General features: G+C 47.6%; 1 protein-coding gene across 2 annotated transcripts in view; it reads left to right on the plus strand.

The window, feature by feature from the left end:
* The window catches only part of LOC147460565 (uncharacterized), a 78,463-nt gene that overhangs the window by 27,905 nt on the left and 28,073 nt on the right, over positions 1-22,485 (plus strand). For both annotated transcript variants that reach the window (XM_086508026.1, XM_086508029.1), the window contains exons 7-8: positions 16,263-16,361; positions 16,437-16,508. In XM_086508026.1, coding sequence (XP_086364152.1) covers positions 16,263-16,361; positions 16,437-16,508 — 171 coding nt within the window. The remainder of the gene's footprint in view (positions 1-16,262; positions 16,362-16,436; positions 16,509-22,485) is intronic.

Raw genomic sequence — 22,485 nt, forward strand, 5'->3', positions numbered from 1 at the left:
CTTGACATAAACCAAGAAAAGAACGCACATCATATGCAGTTTTGGGCAAATCCCAATTACGAACCTGTTTCACCTTCGCGGGGTCTAGCTTGACGCCTTCTGCAGAAATGATATAACCCAGATAAGTGACTTCAGTAAGAAAAAATTCAGACTTCTTTGCTGCAATGTACAACTGACACTCATCCAAACGAGTTAGTACCCTTTCAACATCGAATTCATGTTGCTCCCACGATGCAGAAAAAATGAGAATATCATCTAAAAAGATAAACACACATACGCCTACCATATTGCCGAAACGACCTACCATGAGACGATTGAACGAACCCACGGCTCCTGTCAATCCAAAAGGCATAACAATATACTCCCATTGCCCTCGCTTGGTGCGAAAGGCGGTCTTGAAAATGTCGCCTTTGAATACCCGTACATGATGGTATCCACTTTTGAGATCGACCTTGCTGAAAACCTTTGCCCCATTGAGCCTATCCAAGATATACTCAATGCGAGGCATCGGAAACTTGTTCTTGACGGTCATCTTGTTTAATGCTCTGTAATCAACACACAAACGAGACGAACCATCCTTCTTGCGAACGAACAAAATAGGGGTAGCAAAAGGACTTACACTAGGATGTATGAATCCTCTAGCCACCAACTCTGTGAGTTGTCGCTCTAACTCTTCCTCCTGTGACTTGTTCAAACGGTAGGGAGCCTTACTGACAGGCTGTCCCTCCATAAGCTCGATGCGATGGTCCTCCGGCCGCTCCGGTGGGAGACGAGGGGAAAGATCATCCTGTAAAAAGAGATGTTTAAATTTCGTAAACAACTCCGAATACTTACCGGGAGCCTGAATGCTCTGGGAAACTGGGGCAGCATAAATGAATGCCGCTTGTGCTCCTCGTCGTAATTCACGCTTTACCTGTACATGCGAGATTAGAGGCAAAGAATGCAAGCCCTCCTCAGCACGAATGATGAGGGGGGAATCAGATTTGGCATGTAGAATGAGAGTGTTAGCTTCAAAATCAATGAGAGCGTTGAGTTCACGAAACCATTTAATGCCTAAAATCATATCACATCCTGAGAGAGGAGACACAAGAAATTTCCGACGAAAAGAAGCTTGTTGAACGGTAAACATCACATCAAGGCACTCCTTCGTGATGAGTGAGTCCATACCAGGAGCGAAGCCAGAAACCTCGAGAGGAGATTTCTGACTAACCTCTAGGCGGGCTCTCTCAACAAGAGGGGAACTAATCACATCATGCATACTGCCTGGATCAAACAATATGATAAAACGCTGTCCTTTTACATGACCATAACACCTCAAGAGAGATTCATCAATGTTTGTGTCAGAGTCATGAGAAGATGCAGGTTGTGTTGTGACGGAGTTTGTGGTAGTTGTGGGTGCCTTTGGTTCTTTAGGTGGGACTGTCTTAGGACAGTTCTTCTTAATGCGACCCTTAACGTGACATTGAAAACATCTGCCTTCTTTAGCATAAATCACTTGTTCTTCAGTCGTGATGTATCCTCCTATAATTCCTTGTGAAGCTTTTTCATCAGGGGTTAGCTTAGGTTTTGCAAGTGTCTTAGCTTTACCCTTAGATTCATTGTTAGAGTTCTTTTTCGAGGAATTAGAGGAAGAAGGGCTAGAAGAATTACCATTCTTACCATTCTTTCCGTTCTTACCATTTTGTGTGTTCTGAGAATTCTGCGGGGTTCCTTGAGAAGTTTTGTTTTCCTTAGGCTTTCCTTTGTTGTGCTTCATCTCGTGGGCGAGAGCAATTGCTATCGCTTTGTTGAAATCGATTGGATCGAGTACCTTGACATCATACTTGATATACTCGTCCAATCCGTAAAGAAATGCCTCCTTGCGCTTCGCATCCGATTTGCGTAATTGAGTGCCGAGCTGCAAAACCCGATTAGAGAAAGACATAACCGGCATACCGTTTTGCTTGAGAGCTCGCCAATCGTTCTTCAGTCGTGCAAGGTACTGAGGTGGCATAAACCGCGCCTTGAGCTTGTCTTGGAAATCAGCCCAACTAAAAGAGAGGGGCGTGAAATCGTCGGCTGCCTCTAGGTGCGCGGCTAGCTGTGCCTCTTGCCATGCCTGGTACCAATTTATGGCATCATCGGCAAGGTACATAGCTGCCGTCAAAACTTTGCTATTGCCTGTTTTCTTAGTTGTCGCAAAATAAGCATTAAATTGATGCAACCAAGAATGAATAACAGTAGCATCCATCTTACCGTCATACTTACTGAAAGTCAACTTCTCTGTGACTGGATTGTGTGAATCCGCATTGTGGCTTGCTCCACTTGACGAACTCCCATGATCTTTGGGTGGTTGGTCTTCGAGGCTAGGACTTGGGAAATAAATTCTTGATTACGAATCTCCCTTGAGCTTCTCGCTCGGCGTCCCTTTTTGCTTTGCGTTCTTTCCGTTCAGCGTGCTCGCGTTCGAGAGCAAGTCGTTGTTCTTCTTGTTTTGCGGCAAGAGCAATGCGCTCACGTTCCTGAGCAAGTCGATTTTCTTCTTGTTTTGCAGCAAGTGTGGCGTTTCTTTCATCGCGGTCGAGTTCCTTGGCTTCTTGTGCACGGTCCTTTGCTGCTTGTTCTTCTGCTTTGCTTGCGAGTTTTGCCAATGCAACTCGATTCGTTTCTTGTTGTTGTGCCATCATGTCCAACATCGACTTGACCATCAACTCCATAGGAGTGAGGACAACTCGTGGCGTAGATGGCGAAGGGGGAGGGTTGGAAAAATCTCCTGGTGGGGAGAATCCTTCGTCGCCTCTCTCATGCTCATCACCTGAATGCGAAGTATCCATGCCGCGTCGGGTGACGACCATGCACTAGGATCTTTGGTTCTTAAGTTCACGAGGAACTTGGTTCTTGAGGTTCTTGAGGTTCTTGAGGATCTTGAGGTTCTTGAGGGTTTCTTTTGCTTGCAAATCGCGTTGGAGAAGGATCTTCTCTTCACCTGAGTTCTACCCTTTTCTGCGGGCGCACCCCTTGGCGGCCTTGCGTTCACACCAAGGTTGCTTTTTCCCACCTCACGTCGATTGGCCAGCCGCTAAGTGCCCGGTCCGCTCTCAATGAGTGAAAAGAGACACAAGGGGAGGCTGGACAAGCCCTTCTTTCTTGGGATTCCTGTCACTCTTCAACAAAACACGATTAGGAATCGCCACGCCCAGGTAAACTTGGGTTCGTGCGATCGCAACAAACAAAAAAATTTCTTGTGGTTCTTTTCTTGAGTAATGTAGAACACTTCCAAAGCTCTGATACCAATGTAAGGTGCAGCGGAATGAATGTTGTATTTTCTCAAGATTAGTGATCTTTATTTGCTCAAGGTTCCTTTTAGTTCTTAGGGAAGGAGAGAGCCTTCTGTCTGGTAGAGCGCTGTGATCATGAACAAAGTGAGTGGATGTTGTGCGTGCGAGTGAATGAGACTGAGAGAAGGAGAGAGAAGAGATACGACACCGAGAGGTTGTAAAACCCTCCTCCGAAGGCCCCACTCTTGTCGGCGAGAGTGGTCTACTTTGATTGCACAAAGTGTACAATGCGTATGCAATGGACTGATGCAATGGGACTGTGTCGATGACGACGACGGCGACTTAGGCTGAATTCTGCGATCTTCTTGGTGGCTGAAAATGACTGTTTCTCGCTGGTTTTATGGCTGAAATTGACTGTCCTTGTCGGGGCTGAGATGATGATGAAAAACGCTGGTCTTCCTGCTCTTTATGCTGCGTTTTTGGAGAGAGACTCTTGGCTGAAAAACACTGTGGCAGCAGATGAATTCTTGCTGAAAATGGCAGCTTTCCAAGCGTTAGTAAATCCTTACCCTGCAGTGGTAATTCTGCTGCAATTTGCTGATGAAATCACTGAACTTGCTGAGGTCTTCCTGGCGTTAGTAATGGCTGAAAAACGCTGAAGTGGTCAGGACAAAAACGCTAGCTTTCAAACTTTGCTGGCGATGTCTGCATGGGAGGGAAAACGCTAGGGCATGCCAGAAGAGGGGGCGATCCCAAGATGATGATGATGTGGGGGAATGGGCCTCACCAAGTTGCTTGGAGAGGGTCTTGCTGAGAGAGGAAGGGAACACTTGTTGCTTGGTAGCCTGCTGTGCTCCTTGGCTCATTTGCTAATTTGTGTTAACTTGGGTTTGCTTATATATTAACTTACCCAATATGCCCTAATGAGTACCCAACAAAATTCACTTAATAAATAAGTGAAAAATGTTAAATATAGGGAAAAATAGGCTAAAGTCACTTGAAAAATCTCCAAACTGTCTCTGATGGAATCTGATGGAAATGCTTATGCTTATGCAACCAGAGGATATGCATCTACTCTAAGTGACTGGGCATGCACGGTCTACGAATAGACTCACAAAAGTGCCAGATCACTTCTAATCTAACTTGATTGGACTTGACGGAAACCCTGTTATGGTGTAGCTTGTCCACGGATACATAGAGTTGGGATGTGTCACGTGACAAATCATCTACTTCATTGCCTAGTTTGCTGGTTCGATGAATCTCTCAAAGAAGGCGGTATACATTGATGACAAGACCATCGCATAGGGACTCGCAGCCTATGAGACACATGAGGAGATCCACATTGCGGTTTGGAACTGCAATGGGGATCTATGGACACATCCAGAGAGGCTTGAGGAGGTGATGAGAGGATGGGACCTCATTCTCTTGACAGGGACACATGAGAGCCCAGAGCGGAGTCTACCTAGGATTCATGGCTTTCAGTGGGAGTCCTCACATCTAGGGAATACTTGCTAGCACTCTACACGAGGATCAGGAGGGGTGGCCATACTCTTCAGATAGGGACTCTAGAGTAGGATACAGATTGCTGCACGCAACCCACAGGCCCGTTACCTTTGTATTCGCTTTGAGCTATCACGGGATAGGATCATCGACATTGCCCTCTGCTACTTCCTACCCTCAGGCGGTAGGGCAAATTGACAATTTGCATGTATATGTAACCCCCTCCCTTGTACTTTTGGCATGTTGTGCTCAGTGCAGGTACGAGCGTTTGGGCACACACACACAGGCTACACCCTCTCTCTAGGGTTTTCTGTCACCATCTGTGTGTGTGTACGCGTTGCGATCCCTCTTCCTCTAGCTAGTGCTCCCTCGTGCACATGCCCTCTTCGCTGTATCACTGCGGGTAGATTGTTCCCGCGCCCGTACGGTGGGCGGTTCGTGCTAGGAGCTCGAGTACGAGGAGATCTATCGTGATAGATCCGAAACTGTTGGCTGCCCGGTCCCGAGAGGAGGTTTGCTCGCAGTTGTAGACAAGTTTATCACCCGATTCACCCTTGTCCATTGCACCTTTGACATGGTATCAGAGCCACGGCATGCTCTTGAATCGGATCGGTGATTTGTGCGAGTTTTTGGTGCTGAATTTTTGCGAGGCAAAAAGACGGTTTGCTAGTTTTTCTGCGTTTTTCACTCATTTGGGATTGATTTCGGCTGTAGTGGACAGATTTGTAGATTTTCTCTCTTCTACCTCAACCTAGCCTCGTCATGTGCCTAGATTCTCTATCATGGGGATGCGATCGGCGGTGGTGGTGAACCACCCGTCAATGAGGAGTGAGGAGATTGGTTCCAGTCCTACTCCAGCGTAGGTGATCAACCAATCAAGATACCTACCCTCCCTACCTTTCCCTCAGATCGGCAATTGAATGGAGAGAACTATGTCATTTGGAAAGCAACCAAACTTTCAAAAGCCAAAGGACCCCGCGGGAGCGAAGCTATGTGAGCCTGTTAATACTCGAATTCGGTCTTTCATTATCCTCATCAGTACACCATCAGTCACATCAGTCACATCCGATTGATGAAAGACGCGAAGTTGATTTGAGATCTGCTTTCTTCACTTTATGATCGAGTTTCTCCAATGAAGTGGATAACCTTCGAGGTGCAGTTGAAGACCCTAGATGTGAAGAACTCTTCCATGCGGCATCACATCAACAAGATGTAGGAGCTTCAACAAGAGATACTTCATATGTGGAAGCTTACTAGTTCAAAGGACATGGCCATCCAGCTTTTGGCCCAATTGCCTCCTTGGTATACCAACTTCTATTCTTCATTGATTACAAGTGGCCGGTTGAATAGTATTTCTTGGGACGAGATTGTTCCAATGGTATTGGACCAGAAGGAGTGGTTCAATACAGGGAGAAGTCAGGCTCCGAAGCCTTGACCGGTTCTTCCAACAACAACAAGATGTAGAAGGGTAAGAAGAAAAGCAACAACACCAAAGACAAGAAAAGTGATTCTGAAAGGGAAGCCTTGTAGGTAGAGAGGCATTGCAACAGTTGTGGTGAGAAGGGCCATTATTGGAGGAAGTGCCCAAAGCGAGTTGGAGATGCTTCGACTTCTTCGGTAGCAGTGGTGCTGTCACCAACCTTTGTTCATTTGGAGATTTTACCACTCTCTAGGGACATTAGAGCTTGCGTCGACTCTTGCGGTTTGAGATTATCATGACTGGATTCTAGATAGTGGTGCCTCTCGACACATGACACCTTCGAAGGATCTTTTGTTCAATATGCGACGACACTGTGGTACCATCTTTATTAGCGAGAGATTTGAAACTTCTATTCACAACGAGGGATCTATGGAGTTGATTCTCCACGGCAGAGGGGGTATGCATACCTCCAAGGTACTTTATGCTCTGAATCTGGGATTTCATCTTATGTCTGTGCACGAAGTGTGCAAGTTTTTTACTGAGGATACGGTATCTTGAGAGAATGCTATGATCACAAACAAAGTGAATGGACACTGTGCGTGCAAGTGAATGAGACTGAGAGATAAGAGAGAGAAGAGAGATATGACACCAGAGACGTTGTAAAACCCTCCTCCGAAGGCCCCACTCTTGTCGGCGAGAGTGGTCTACTTATGATTGCACAAAGTGGTACAATGACGATGCAATGGACTGATGCAATCTGGGACGGGACTATGTTGGTGACGACGATGGTGATGACAAAGTCGACCTAATGGCTGAAATCTGCAATCTTTGTACGGCTGTCCAAAAACGCTATGGGCTGAAATCTGCAAATGTTCTATCTGCTGAATTATGACTCTATGTCGGTGACGATGTCGACGACGACGATGCGACGACGACCCGCTGAAAACGCAGATGCTGAAATCTGCGTTTTCCGGGCTGAAACTGTAAACTTCGCGGAAACTGACCGTGCAGAGAGGAACTGCTGCGGGAAGGTGAGATCTGCGAGGTTCGAGACTTGATCTGCGATGTCTGACTGCTGAAAACTGAAAACGCTGATCCTAGGGCTGATTCTGTCGCGATAGATCTGCAAAACGTTGAGGTTGCTAGCAGATGCAAAAACGCTAGGGCTGAAAATGAGGTTTCTGTTGCCGGGATTCTGCAGATGCAACAATGCTAGGCTGATCTGCTGTAATCTTGTCGCCATGGCTCTGCAAATGCAAAACGCTGGCTGATCTGTGTTGTCTTGTCCAAAAACGCTAGCCACGTTGTTGTGGAGCAAAAACGCTAGAAGTTGTTGGGGTCCTGCTGAAAAGGTGCATGTTGAGCGGTGCTCCTGTTGCCTCTTCTGCCAAATAGTGCTAGCTCTAGTTTGCTTATATACAAACTTAGCAAAATTGCCCTACCTACTTTTGTTGGAAAGTCACTTAAAAATAATAAGTGAAAAATACCAAAAATAGGCTAAAGGCACTGGAAAATTCCCCTAACTGATTCTAATGGATTCTGATGGGAATTCTGACGATTATGCTGTGTGCAACCAGAGGATATGCATCTACACTAAGTGACTGGGGATGCACGGTCTACGAATAGACTCACAAAAGTGCCAGATCACTGCTAAATCTAGACTTGACCAAACTGACTGAACCCTGATCATGCTGTAGCTTGTCCACGGACACATAGGGTTGGATGTGTCACGTGTCAAATCCCATCACCAACTACTTGTGAGAATTCACCACCGTTGCTACACTATCACAAGCTTTAAGAGATGCACTTTTAGACCACACAATATTATGAGAAGCTTGCTCTTAATTGGTTTGAAATTTGCACCCTTTTGAAATGCCTTTGAAATCACCTAGGTCCCCTCTGCCCTATGACTACTATTGGCGGACAACGTTCCAAAACGCTAGCGTAGTATAATTGGCAAGCAATTCCCAAACTGGCGTTTTAAAACGCAATCAAAATAAGGACTTTGCTTGCAGTGTGTGTTTCAAAACGCCCTTGGAGGTTAGCATATCAAAACGTAGGCAACTGCGGGCAGGCAGTTAGAGAGTACAACTCCATCTTTAGATTCATCATTGAATACTTAGCTTTAGCACTCCAGATTACACGTCATCGGCTGTGATACCAATGTTAGGCTTAGCCTATGGGGGATGATGGCGAGGTGCCATGGCGAGAGAGAAGGCAGCAGAACGAGCGAGAGAGATTCGACACAATATAAAAAGAAAAACACGCTATGCTTGTTGATTTTTTGTGTGAAACCTTACATATAAAAGAGATTAGCCATGTAAACTTCTAAAAATAAATGAAGTTTTCCTGCATGCCATAAGGGCATGTTCCCACGGGATTAGACCACAGGGCTTGAACCCAACAATGGAGCATCAAGAAATAGCCTCCAGTTGCCTTATCTTCCACAGAGGCAAGGTACAAGATTATTTGCGGTGCTACATGTGAGTCAGTGTGGGTACGGAGGCTAATTTTGGAGATGGGATTTCCATAGCAGACGACCATCATGTACTCTGACAATTAGAGTTGTATAGCCATTGCGAGGTATCCGATTTTCTGTGCCCGGACCAAGCATATAGAGATACAATACCATTTTGTTCGTGAGAAGACTAAGGATGGCTCTATCCGACTAGAGCACATCCGGACATGAGATAACCTTGCTAACATCTTCACAAAATCTCTATTACGACATTATCCTCTCATGCTAGCTTCCTTGGACTTGTTTCCCGTCCAGGAGTTAAGAGGGGGTGTTAGAGTTCAGATGCCTGTCTGGTGGTGGCTACAGTATCTCTTAAGAGCAGATCAGGGAGTGAGGGTTGTTTTGTGGCTGTGCCCGACGATACTTGAGGTGGACGTACCTTTTCTTGGCGATGCACTCCACGGCCTTGCTCACCCGATAGGCTAACATGAGGCAGGACCTCCGTTTCTAGGGTTTCTCGGGGTCAGAGTCTCAAGTGTTCTGCAGTTCTGCTACTAAATATGTGTGTCAGGTCACTTTTAGTGAGTTTATATATTTATTAGCATTTTTAGGGCCATTTATCAGGATCGTGGGGTTTTGCAGTAGGTAGGGCAAATTGGCAATTTGCATGTATATGCAACCCCCTCTCTTGTACTTTTGGCATGTTGTGATCAGTGTTCAGTACCAACGTTTGGGCACACTCTTGCTCTAGCCTTTCCTCTTGATAGCGTTTTTGCTGCGTGCGGCTACACCCTCTAGCGTTTTCTCTCACCATCTGTGTGTGTGTGTGCAACATTTTTACCTTGCGATCCCTCTTCCTCTAGCTAGCCCTCGCTTCCCTCGCTGTGCACACGCCCTCTTTGGCGTGTCACTGCTTGCAGATTGTTCCGGTGCCCGTACGGTGGGCAGTTTGCGCTAGGAGCTCGAGTACGAGGAGATCTCCAAGATCCGTTGGCTGTCCGGTCCCGAGAGGAGGTTTGCTCGCGGTTGCAGACAAGTTCATCACCTGATTCACCCCTTTCTACTGCACCTTTGACATGACTACGGTTTGTTTTTAAGCTCAAGTATTATAAGTTTTCAGTTCTGTTCGTGTGTTTGCTGTGGATTTACGGTCTTGACAGTGCCAAGCCGGTTGCGTGGGTAGTGGGGGTATATTGATGGAAGTGATAATATTTGCGGCCTCTCTGGACACAAGAACATGGTCCACGTTGCCGCCTCCCTCATGCAATGGGGATATACATGCAGGTCTTCCAGCCATTGTGCCATCTTATTATGGATATGGAGACGGTGCCTTGATCCTAGTCAAACTAGATGATTATATGCTATGGGGGTCGTGGTGTCTGGCCATAATGTTGCCTCCCTCTAAGATTGACGGTGGTATACATGCCGGTCCTCCAGAATTGGCCATCTCATTATAGATATCAAGACGGTGCTATGACCCTAGTCGAAGTAGATGCGACCATATGCTATGGGGTTTGTGGTGTCCATGGAGGTTCTCTCCTTTGTTGCCTCGTTGAAGGGTGTAACATCTTAGACTGCTCAAGCCTCATAGTCACATGTTCTGCATTGCTTGCTCTGTGTTCGCCCATTGACGACTCCCATCAAGAAGACTTCCCCTAGGCGGGAGAACTTCATGATCCCTTCAGCTAGGCATGTGTATGGTGAAAGTGTAAATCCCTCCTCCTATCCTCCTCTTCCTTTGGTGCCTCCCTCTAGGTTTTCTCCTCCTATCGTAAATTTTTGATCTTGATGGGGAGAAGCAGCATGTAGCAATGCACATAACTTCATGGGTGAGTGTATTCTTATTCGAGTGTGTCAACCATCGGGTTTCAAGGCCTATTGTCACAAAATTATGACGTGGCACGCCCAACAGACAAGACAAAAACTATCAAGTTGTCCCAACTTATGGGTACCTACCAACAGGGCCCTAGGGACACGAGAGATTTAAAAGAAGCTGGAGGGCTGGTTGTCTCGAAGACCCGGAAATCGTGCTGGCTGTGCTGATGTGGCAGACCGTGTGGAAGTCCGCAAATTACGCTAATGTGCTGACGTGGCACCTGTATGGATTTCCGCAGAACGCACTGGCAGCTTTTGCGCTAGTGCTTTTGGGAGCCAGGTGCTTTTGAGTTGAAGGCTTCTCATGTTACTGCTGTTCCATGGCCAAGGGCCTTTAAATAAGACCCTGGGTCTCTCTTTGGCTCATATGTGCTGACGAGCCCGTGAGCAGAGAGGAACCGTGGGCAAATGTACTTTGCTCAAGCATTAATACAAAAAGAAATACTGAAAGGGGCGGCAGTCTTTGGGGCCAATCTCTTTGGGCACGGAACTACGCCAGGCCGTGTCGACTCAATTGAAGTGTGAATTAAGTGTGAAGTGTTTTAAAGTGATTCTCTCTCGTGTGTCGTGCCAGATTCTCGACTTGGGGTGCCCAAGTCTCCATCAGAATCCTTCAGGGGAATTTTCCAGTGCATTTAGCCTATTTTACCTATTTTTGACATTTTTCACTTATTATTTTAAGTGACTTTTGTTGAGAATTGAGTAGGGCAAATTGGGTAAGATAATATATAAGCAAACCAAGGTTAGCACTAATTGGCAGATGAGCAAGGAGAACAACAGGCTTTGGCGACAGGTTCCCTCTCTCTCAACAAGACTCCCAAGCCCTTGGCGTTTTTCCCAAGCAGCCCTAGCGTTTTCACTTCCAAGCACTAACGCCAGGAGGTCCTGATCCCTAGCGTTTTCAACAGCAAATCGTCATCGACAGGAGATCCCTTGCCTTGGCGTTTTCAGCCCTATTGCAATCACTTGCTCACACCTGTGAAGGTTGACCTCCTGGCCATCCAAGTACAAGGCTGAGTCGTCAGCAAACTTAACGTCCAGTAGCTCATCTCCCCGAATGGGGAGTGCTAAGCCCCGTAAACCAACCTGCTGCGACACCAAAAACCTGCTCATCGCCTCAGCATAGAACAGAAAGAGGAAGGGGGCAAGAGCGCAGCCTTGGCTGACCGAACGTGTGAGCATGAAACGATCACCTCTACCTCCTAACAAAAGTACTTGACTGTATACCCGTTCTGTACAAAGCTGACACTCCTCTGATCCAAGCATCTGAGAATCCCATCCTGCGTAGAGTGCCCTCTAGAAAGTCCCAGTCAACTGTCGTAGGCCTTCTCAAAATCGAGAAGAAGAATCACTAGATCCTCACCACGGAGCCGCGCTAGGACAGAAGCCTCCCAAAAAGTAAAGATGTTGTCAAGGATACTGCGCTCCTTGACAAAACCTGTCCGAGTCCCATTTATAAGGCTCTCTAGAAGTGGCTGGATCCTCAAACTCAGAGCCTTGGCAATAATTTTGTAGGCTGAGTTGAGGATGGTGATGGGGCGCCACTGTCGAATCTCATCCAAGGAGCCATCCTCCTTGGGAATGAGGTAGATCGGACCCTCACTCATGCTGTCAGGCATCTCTCCTGTGTTCAAGATGTACTGGAAAGCACTACAGAGATCTGGGCCAAGCAAGTCCCAGTACTCCAAGAAAAAACTAGGAGTCGAGCCATCCTCACGTGGACAGCTACCACTGGGGAGTGCACTAAGAGCCGTGTGCAACTCCTCAAGCTGAAGTGGCAGCTCAAGCCTCTGACGCATCTCCTTAGTCACAAGGCAAGGCATCTGTGCCCACCCTTGCTCCCTGCATGCATCCTGACGCTCTGACTGAGGCTCTGCAGACAGTAACTCACGGTAAAAGTCAGTAGCAACTACACGCATGTCCTCTGGCTCAGAAGCGACTGACCCATCGGGCCTCCTCAACTGACTGACCTTGGCATGCGTATGCCGAGGTTCCACTACCTCGAAGAAAGCACCAGTCACTCTTGTCACCCACCTGCGTCCACTGAGATGCCTGTCGATGGAAAGCAAACTCATGGTGCCGCTCCTCTGTGCTAACAAGCTCTTGGCGAGCTTGTTGTAACTGCTCCTCCAACCATGGACTGTCTGGATACTGCTCCTGCATCCTCTGCAAGGAAGCAACGCCCCGTTTGAGACGCTGCTGCTCTCCTCTCGCTGCAGCCAGGCGAGCCAAAGACTCCTGGAGAAAGAAACGACTAAGCTGAGCTAGTCCTGAGGCCACTCTGTCAGCAAGAGAATCTTGCATGTCCAAGCTCTTTGTCCAAAGAGCCTCCACTCGCTCTCTGACTGTAGAGTCCAGCAAGACCCTCTCAGGGATGCGAAGCATCGTGCTTCCCCTCCTCTGCCTATCTGCCACTGTGAGGATCACTGGTGCATGGTTCGAGAAGCAAGTCCCTGCCAGAATGCAAACTGTCCCACCCAAGTCACAGAAATGGTCACTAGTGTAGAAGCGATCTATCCGCGATAGATTCACTCCTCCCACTCTGCGGTCCGAGCGAGAGAATGCCAGGCTATCTGGGGGCCTTACGAAGCTAGAGCGCTCCCACACATCCGAAACCCTAAGAGTCATACAAAACCTCTCCCAAGCTGCCAGCTCAACTCCATGCACAGTAGCATGGCTACCAGAGGGGTCCTCCAACATGTTGAAGTCACCCCCTATGCACTCCTGGTCTGCCTGCGGCAGAGACTCAACAATCTGTGACCAAAACTCTTCTCGTGCATTCGCCACATTGGGCGCATATATGTTCAGGAAGCCCACAAGGCAACCTTGAACCATAGTGATCCACTGAGCCCTGCGTGGCACAATAATCCCTCTGCCCACAATGGCCTGCTGCAAGGAATCCGCAATAGTCATGCATACCCCACCCTGGATGCCTCCAGGTCCAAAAGCAGCTGACCAAAAAGTATCATATCGTCCACGCAAGAGCTGACCACATCCTCTAATGCGGCTCTCACACAGGTGATGCTCTTGTAGCATAAGGAGATCAATCTCTCCTCCCACAAGGCAGCGCTGAAGCTCCTGACGCAGACGGCCCCTCTAACGCTGAAACTGGGGCCCACCTAATCCCTGCACGTTCCATGAGACGATCCTCATGGGGAGTGAGAGAGAACAGATGCTGCCGTAGCAGCTAAACGTGCCATCTTCGAGGCTGGCTTGGATGGGGAGTAATCCGCATCCGAGCGTCCTCTAGATAGGCGTGACTACAAAGAGTGCCTGGCCCAAGCCCAAGTAGACCGAGCCGTGCGTAAAGCTACCTCCTCTGTCTAGGAATCCTCATGAATGTGTACATAGCATGGCGGGCACTGTGTATCAGCAAAGAAGTGAACCACAATGTGTCTACATCCTGCTGCATCTGGAGGTGTCACAGTAAACTTGGCCAATGGCCAAAGAGTCTGAAGCATGTCTGTAACTCCTAGGTCCCCCATGTGATGAGAGAACTCTAGGGCCTGTGTCTGAAGACACTCCAAAACTGAGTCGAGAGTCCACTCAGTCTGGTCCCTGCCGCAAAGGGGAAACAAGAAGCTAACCACTGAGTCCAAGGCCTCTATTCCCCTAGCTGCAAGAAACAGAACATGAACCCTGAAGCAGGCTGCCTCAAGGTTTGGTGAGGAGTCGCCGAGAAAGCGCGTAAAGTCGTAGGCAAAGAAGTTCCATTGGCGCCTAATGTCGAAGCTCGTCAGACCACGAGGGACTGTTGCAAAGGGAGATGTCTGTACCTGAAGAGGGGGGCGCAAGAAAGGCTGTCCCTCCCTCGCCAAGCGACTCGTGGCAAAGGCGCTGCTAAGAGATCTCCTAGCAGTCGAGGATGGCCCTGCCCCCTGGGTCGACTGTGGGACTGGAGCGGGGGGGGGCGAGGGAGCAGGGGGAGGCGAAGAGGGGCGAGGGGGATCGGCAAGGGTAGGGGGGCAAGGAGGACAGGCGGAGGGAGTAGGAGGTGGGGGGGAGGCTTGGGGGGGGGGGGGGGGGGGGGGGGGGGGGAGGATGGGCTGTCGAGGGTGAAGCTGAGTTGGAGGCTGGGGCAGGGACCTCGTCCTGCTGAAGAGGACCGAATTGGTTCCCCGTGGGAACCCACTATTGCTGGCAGGCGCCTGAGGACAACTTTGAGTGCCAGGCTGTCGTTGTGGCCCTTGCAATCGTCGACCACGAACTTGCTGCCAATCCTCCTCCGTTGGAACCCAGGCTTGGAGGGTGGCTCTGCCTGTGTTCTGTGTGTCTCTGCCTGCTGCAGCTGGCCAGCCCTTGAAGGCTGGGGCTGGGCCTGAGGTGTAGGTTGGGGCCTCCTCTGTGGATAGGCCTTCGCAAGATGGCCCGTTTGTCGACAAATGAAGCACTGATTCAGGAGGCCCGAATACTCCACGCTCTGTCTAAACCAACCCCCACTCACCCGAGGAAGAAGGATGACCTTCGGGAGAGTGTGGGTGTCCCTAACCAGAACGCGAACTGAGGGAATGCTGGCCGCCTTGGCAGCTACCGAGGTTGCCGTGCGAGGTGTCTCCAAGACAGTCCCAATCACTGAGCCTATCCTGGACAAAAGTGGTAGGTACTCCCTCCGCAAACCAGGAAAGCAGACGGAGATGGGAAGGTCTGCCTCCTCTACCAAAACATCTGAAGCAGGGTCAAAACCATGTCTCCACTGTCGAAAGTGGGCTCGAGCTGCTCGGATGGTCAAAGGGCTCATGGCGATGACCTTGGCCGCCATCTCGGAGGTCTCAAACTCAATCTGATAGTAGCCTCGTCCGAGGAACTGAACGTCCAAGATCTTGCCCACCTCTGCAAGAAGACAGGCCTGAAGAAGGTCACGCAGCTCTCCTCTGCTAGGTCTGGTGCCGAGAATCTTATAGATGACGGAGGTCGCCTGGAGGCGCTCCACCTCTGCTGCGAGGCTCGCTTGCTCTGTCGGTGAAAGAGCAAGTTGGATGGTGGGCTTTGTAGGGTCGGGCGAGGGGACTTTTGAGGAGTCCCTCTGGGGCTGAGCATGAGCCTCCATTTGTGTTTGCTGCCGTGAAGAAGGGCGAAATGGCGATGTCGAGATGTGGCCCTCAATTGGACTAGCACGCCGAAGACACCGAAAATTTTGACGACTTCAGCTGAGCAAGACCCGGGGGGAGGGGGTAGGGGTAGCGAGGCGGAGGAATTGGGGGTGCGAGGCTAGGGCGACTGGGGCTGAGGCTGAGGCTGATTCGGGCGGGCTGGCTGGGGCTGCGCGCTGGTCCGAGTACAGGCAGCGGGCAGGCAGCTGGGCAGCGCGTGCTGGGGGGGAGGGGGGGGAGAGCGATGGCGCGAGAGAGGGGGTGCTGAGCGAGCGCCGGGGGGGGGGGGGAAGAATCTTCTGCAAACAAATTGGAGTGTGAATTAAGTGTGAAGTGTTTTACAGTGATTCTCTCTCGTGTGTCGTGCCAGATTCTTGACTTGGGGTGCCTAAGTCCGTTACACCTATGCATTTTAGTGGCCTTTAGCGCCAAGAACTCTCAAGAATTAATCTATAACATAATATTCAAGAAAGATTGGTTGCTCTGTATGGGCATTCCGCTACATATTATCTACATATTTTCTGTTTGTGGGTTTATAATGATGACTAATGATGCATTGCTTAAGGTCGTCGTCCTCTTTCGCTACAACTTTTTGGCTCCTTTGGGTGACTTTTGTTAAAAAGTGTTTTTTTTTTTCATTGCTCACCTTTCTGTAATTTTAGGTGGAGACTTTTACAAAGCGATACAATGAGAAATTTAAGCAGGCAGGGGACTCTCAATCTCGTCTGTTAGCTGACGAGGCAGCTTTTCGTGATGTCCAGGTTCTCCCTATTTCCACTCGCTATTATGTAAACTTTATGCTAATACAGCACTAAAAAGCATTTTTCTGATGTTAGGAGCGAAGATTGGAACTCTACAATTCTATATTGAGACTTGATCAAGGTGGAGATAGCAATGCCTTGCTGCAGGTAAGCGCTGACTTATATCTGCCGCTTCTGCTTCATATGTGAAGTTCTTTAGGTTGCTTCATTCCATGTGTGCATAGTAGAATCCCGTTTCAGTCTGTAGCGTATCTTAGGGATGAAGAATTTGCTCTTTTATCTGGTGTCTGTTTATTTTAAAGTTTAGGAATCAAGCCTTTGCACTGTTTTATCCTTGATGTGAATGGCTTTAAAGTTGACTTTTTGAACAAAGTCCCGTTCAAGCAAGCTTCTTCATCTCCTTTTTCTAGTAGTTTTCAGTGGCTGTTGTTTAGGTGATTTCTTTAAACAAACAAGATAAATAGTACATTAGTCGTGCTTCATTTTCTTCTTGTGTTTGTGGGTGCACTCGTGTGTTTGGTGCGAGTGTTCTAGCCCCTCTCAAGTCCGTAAGTTCAGACTTTTCTGACCTTGTGAAGGCATATCAACATGCATAGATTCCTTCTGATATTTGAATTGTAGAGGGTAGAAAATAAGTGTTTTTGTCCTGGTTTGATCAGGGTGGGCACTGTACATCTAGTCAAATTCATAGTGCTCTATTAAGTTTTTCTTTTCAAAACAGTAAATTGTGGAAAGCGAGTGTGTTTCTTCCTGCTCTTCTGTGCTCAAACCTGTCAGCAGCAAAGGTTGGTTGCATGCTGGTGTGCCTTGAAGTAACAGCAAACATATGATTATGTGAATGAATTGCAGAGAGAGTATCATGCGAGCAAGAGCTTACTTTTCGAAGCTCATCTGGCATCAACAAGTGTTCAATCTGCATGAAACTTATTGTTTCGTGCTTCAAGAATGCAATGAAAGGACACTGAAACATTCTCTTGCAGTGCCATTCCTTGTTTAGGGTGAGCAAGATCTGTTACTTCTTGCTAAGGTTATTCAGCGGGCTTACCATATTTTTTGATTATATAGCTAAAATTGCAGTATCGTATATATTCATGACGAGTCAGTGATCAGCTCTATAATCCAGTTCGAAATTAAACTGGAATACTTGTTAGCTTGATGGTTTCTTCAAACAGGGAAAAGACGAAGACTCAAAAAAGGAATCGTTTTAGGAGCACAACATAGATCCTTCTATTAGCTAAAAAACCTTCAATGGGCTGCATCAACCCCTGCATGAGAGCATATCTACAAAGAGTGGACTCTCGCATGATAGAAACATCAGATGGAATTTCTACATCACAAAACGGGAGAGGGGAAAAACCAAATAGGTGGCCTGTAATGCAGGTTAAGATGACGCTCCATGGTTCTCCACCGTGAAGAGGGGTCATGGCTGCCAAAGGTGGATGAAGGCCTGGTGCCACCTCAGCCTGATCTGAGCTGCTCTGAAAAGCTCTCAAAATGCGCAGTGAAAAGCCAGTCCTCCCAACCTCCTTTCAAGCAATTATGTGCATCTTTGTTAAAATCCAATGTGTCTCAAGAAGCTAGGGGCTACTCACGGGAACTCTAGCTTGTATCTTGGACAACAGAAGCTCCTTCCAAGGCTCATCAGGGACCTGCGCATAAAATGACTAAATTGGGTGGTGATGTACCACATTGTTGCCAAAAGCACTTGGTTGGCACCACTATCCTTCCGACCAAAAAGTCAAGCTGAGCTCATGTGAACAAGCTTGCTCTGAATTCTCTAAAGGAGAAGTGCAATTTGCTGCTCAAGGTCAAGTCAAGATGTACCTGAAACCCCAAACGTCACTCAAGCATCCAAGAGGCCGCGGGGGGGGGGGGGGGGGGGGGGGGGGGGGGGGGGCGTCAAAAACCATCTTGTGTGGACAATTCAAGGGGTGGTGAGTTACAATCCAACTTGCTCCATTCAATTAGCGCACCCAAAGTTAGGCCTCTTGAATCTCGGGCCCCTTGCAGCCTTTGGTCCCTGCAAATGCAATCTTGTGTCATATGCAAACCTAGCATCGAAGAGCTCGTCGTCTTGATAGGCATAGGCATGTGCCCGCCCCTTGGGTTATTTCGTGAGCTGTGAGATAGCTACATAGTGCCTCGGCCAAAAACACGAATAGAAACGGTACAAAAGGGGACAGCCCTGTCAGAGAGCTCTAGACAATGCAAATTGCTGCCCATGCCAACTCATCTAGGATGGAAGACTTAGGAAAAGCCATCCTTAACATAGTCCCTTTAAAAAGGTCCAACCTATAGGATTGTAAGCTCTTTTAGAGTCAAGAAGTAGCACCAGCGAAGTGCTCATTCCTCATATGAGCTAGCGCAATCGCCTCTGAAAAAATAACTTGGACACTTTGCGAAGAGGAAGCTCTACGGAGGAGCATTACAATAGTAAGACCAAAATTGAAAAGGCTAAACAATAATTTAATTAACTATTTTCCATAGGGTCTAGACCCAATGAAACAAGGCCAGAGGAGAGAAAAACTAGAAAACAAAAACTTTCACATTCCAAGGGAGTACAGAGACCAAGAAACATTGTATACGATCATGTAAAGGCAAAAGTTAGACGGAAACAGGGATTGGGGTGCAAAAGAAGATGTTGTCAAGGATACTACGTTCCTCAACAAATCCAACCTGTGTAGCTGTATTTGATTCCCAAGGGGTGGGTGAACCCTTAAATGCAGAGCCTTTGGAAGAATAGAGCTACTTGCTTGACAAGTCACCCTCTAGAAGCTCAGGTCCAACTTAGGGGAGCCCAAGAGAGAGAGAGAGAGGGCTGAATCTGTCACTTTGTGAGTGGATTTTTAGGTGCAAAGCTTTAATGGAAAGCTTGCCTTCTCCCTTGTCTCATAGAGTGCGATGATTCCGCTCTCATGCATCTGTCTCCCCCTTACACATGGTAATGCCCCACTAGTTGGGCTCCTCAGATGACTGTACAGTCTTGTGGGTTTTATGCGCGTTTGCCAAGGCAAGAGCCTTCTGAACAGGAACCGGATTAGCTAATTGATAATCCTCCACAGGTATGCACAGTTCCATCGTGATAGATTGCAAAACAGGAGAGTTTTCTCACATGAAAACTCGTCTAAATCAAAGGGGAAGTGTCCCATCGCGTGCGGGAGCTCCTGAGACACTTAGAGACGTGTTTGCACTGCTCAAAACAATCCAAAACAGAGAATTACAAATTGCTGCGTTTATTTCCAAGTTTATAGGAGTTTGGGCACGTGTGAGTGACCAAAACAGGAAATCACAGCACGTTGAAATCTACTTGCAGCTCACTGGAAAGCTTATAAAATGCAAGGGAATGCGTCCTAGACTTGTATTTTTGAACTACAGATATTTTCGCACCTTTATGTTACCAAAATTGGGTCAAAAACCTGTAATTTCTGCCCTTGACAGGATTGAACAGCTTGGTGGGAGTTTGGCCTGAGTGTTCGGATTGTCTGTTACCAATTGAGTAAAGAAATATCGGAAGGGGCGCCAGTCTTTGGGGCCTACAAGGTGATGGTCTTCTTGTGCGCTGTGACATTCTAGTTTTCGGACGCATCTGTGTTCTCTCTTCTTCACAATCCTCTTTGTGAAATTAACAGGTGGTTGATTGAGTACCACCCTCTACTATGTACATGCCAGTTACAATGGTTCGCCGCTCCTCTTGGACTACGTGTTGCTCTTCTTCAAATCTGGATCGTCCTTTAAGTGGGGATCTTCATGTCTTCGTTGCTCCCAAGGACTTCTAATGCGAGCCTAACTCAGATTTGTACGTGCAATTCACACAAACACTACATGAGGTTTTCAATACGCCAAATAGCCACGGGACTACTAGAGATTGAGTTACCATTGGAATATTCTCAATACGTATCACACACTGCTGACGTGTCAAGCCATTGAAGAACGGAGCCGACTGCAGATCCCGGCCGAGGGGCCTTAACCCTAACAAGAAGTAGTAGAAGAAGTAGAAGGAACAGAAGAAGTTTTACCAACTTACAAAGTCTTGCCGAGTGGCCTATTTTTAAAGAAGAGTTCCCACCAGCATATGGGACCCCGTCCGATGGGACCCAAGTGACCTAGAGAGATTAAATAAAGCAGGAGTAAAGACTGATGATGTGGTAGAGCTGTATGGAACCCCGCATTTTTTGTTGGCTGTGCTGATGTGGCACTTGTACGAATTTCCGCGTTTTGCGATGATAGGTGCTTACGTGGCAGTGTACGGAATTCCTTATATTGTGCTAACAGCTTTTGGGCAAGATGCTTTTGAGTTTGAAGCTTTTCATGTAATTGCTTTCATAGGCCAAGGGCCTTTAAATATGTTAAGAGGGTTCAGTCTCTGGCACGCTCTTGGGTGAAGGTGCAGAGCACGAGTATTGGCATTGTACTGAGTTCAAGCAATATAAGAAGTACCGAAAGGGGCGCCAACGTTTGGGGCCAGTGCTCTCTCGAGGTGGAACTTGGCCACTCCCCATCTCGTGTCATGCATCTCTTCCAGTTGAGTTGTTATTTGAAGTGCTTAAAGTTGTTCAGTCTATTCTTTTCCATTGGCACGTGGTGCCTGTCCCCATGACAGTGGTATCAGAGCTTTAGGCGTGTGCTTTTCTGAAAGCATACCGGTCCTATCAAAGAGCAGACAGAGCAAGATGGTGCTTCCAAAGCTTAATGGAAATTTTATCAAAGAATCTTTGTGTCCCGACCCTTGACTTATTTGCCACTCCCACCCTTACTCCATTGCGCATTGGGCGCGCTCCCGTCTTCATCGCTCTGTCTTACAGGGCATAAGCCATAAGGAATTCAAGATGACTTGCAGGATAATGATAAATTTTTTTTTGGGCCACTATTTTTTTTTCTCAGAAGTAGTGCCATGCAGTGGTGGATGTCTATAGCTACCAAGCCGCACACTCCAAGGACTTGGTAAGCTTTCAAGAAAATTTTTGCCCGAAGTTACATGCCTTCTGTCATCTTCCTTCGGAGTGCAATTTCTAGCAGAGTGGGGTATTCTGAAATGCTTGCCAAGACAACCCTAACAGATTACAACTTGCAGTCTTGGGACATCTTTCAACAGGTGTCTCTTCGCGAGCTGATAACTTTGGAGGTCCAATGTGATTGCTATATCTTGGGACTACCATCACCGCCACAGGAACACTGTCTATCGAGACGTGTTTCGACTATTCAAGAGCTTATGGACTATGTTGTGGTCGGCTACAACCTTATGGAAGAAACTTAACCCTGATTTTGGTGCAGGTTTCAGGATGGAAATTCAGTCGTCTTTTCGAGCTTGGCTGATGTCAAGGAGGCTTTTTCACTTTGATTTAGTAGTTTTCTGAGTTTTGTTTGAGAAATTGTTTGGTGATCCTGTTTGGAATTTGTTTGAAATGGATAATATCTGTTTTAAACCTGTCTTGGTGCCAATTTGAAGTGTTTGACTCTGGTTTTAATACTGGTTTCATCGATTGGTGATTTTACTCCGGGGTGGAGTAGTGAGAAATGCTATTTTGGTATTGTTAGAACCTCGGAACGACGTAGATGGGATGTTTGGGGAGCTTTTCGTTGTATGCTAGAAAACCTCCGAATGACGCAGACGGGATGTCTGGGGAGCGTTTGGTTGTACCAGTCCTTTGAACTCATGGCCTGGACCTTTTTAGGTTATTTGCGGGGACAGTGACGAAGTAGTCGTTAAGTAGCTTCATACCACAGATCGTCTGTCTCTGGGGAGTACTCAGCGGCGTTGCTCATCGTGTCTTGTAACATGCATATGTGAGCATTTGTGTTGCATTGTGATGTGCGAACCACTGAAAATATTCCTTATAGGATGAGATTTTTCTGGGAAGCCAATGACCCAGGATATCAAGAACTTTAATTTGGAATGAGACTCCTTATTGGATGAGATTTTTCTGGAAAGCCAACGATCCAAGATATCCAGAGCTCCAATCTGGAATGAGAAAACTGATTGTCCCTCGGAATGTTCCTCGGAAAGACCCTCGGAAATTTTTGAGCTAACTTGAGTTGTTTTGCAGATATGTTGTAATCATGAACGATTACTTTCTTTCAAGAAGGGGGAATGTCACAAACTGCTGATGTGTCAAGCCACTAAAGA

Source organism: Adiantum capillus-veneris, chromosome 3 (assembly GCF_014529385.1).
Source record: "Adiantum capillus-veneris isolate H3 chromosome 3, ASM1452938v2, whole genome shotgun sequence".
Classification (NCBI taxonomy): domain Eukaryota; kingdom Viridiplantae; phylum Streptophyta; class Polypodiopsida; order Polypodiales; family Pteridaceae; genus Adiantum; species Adiantum capillus-veneris.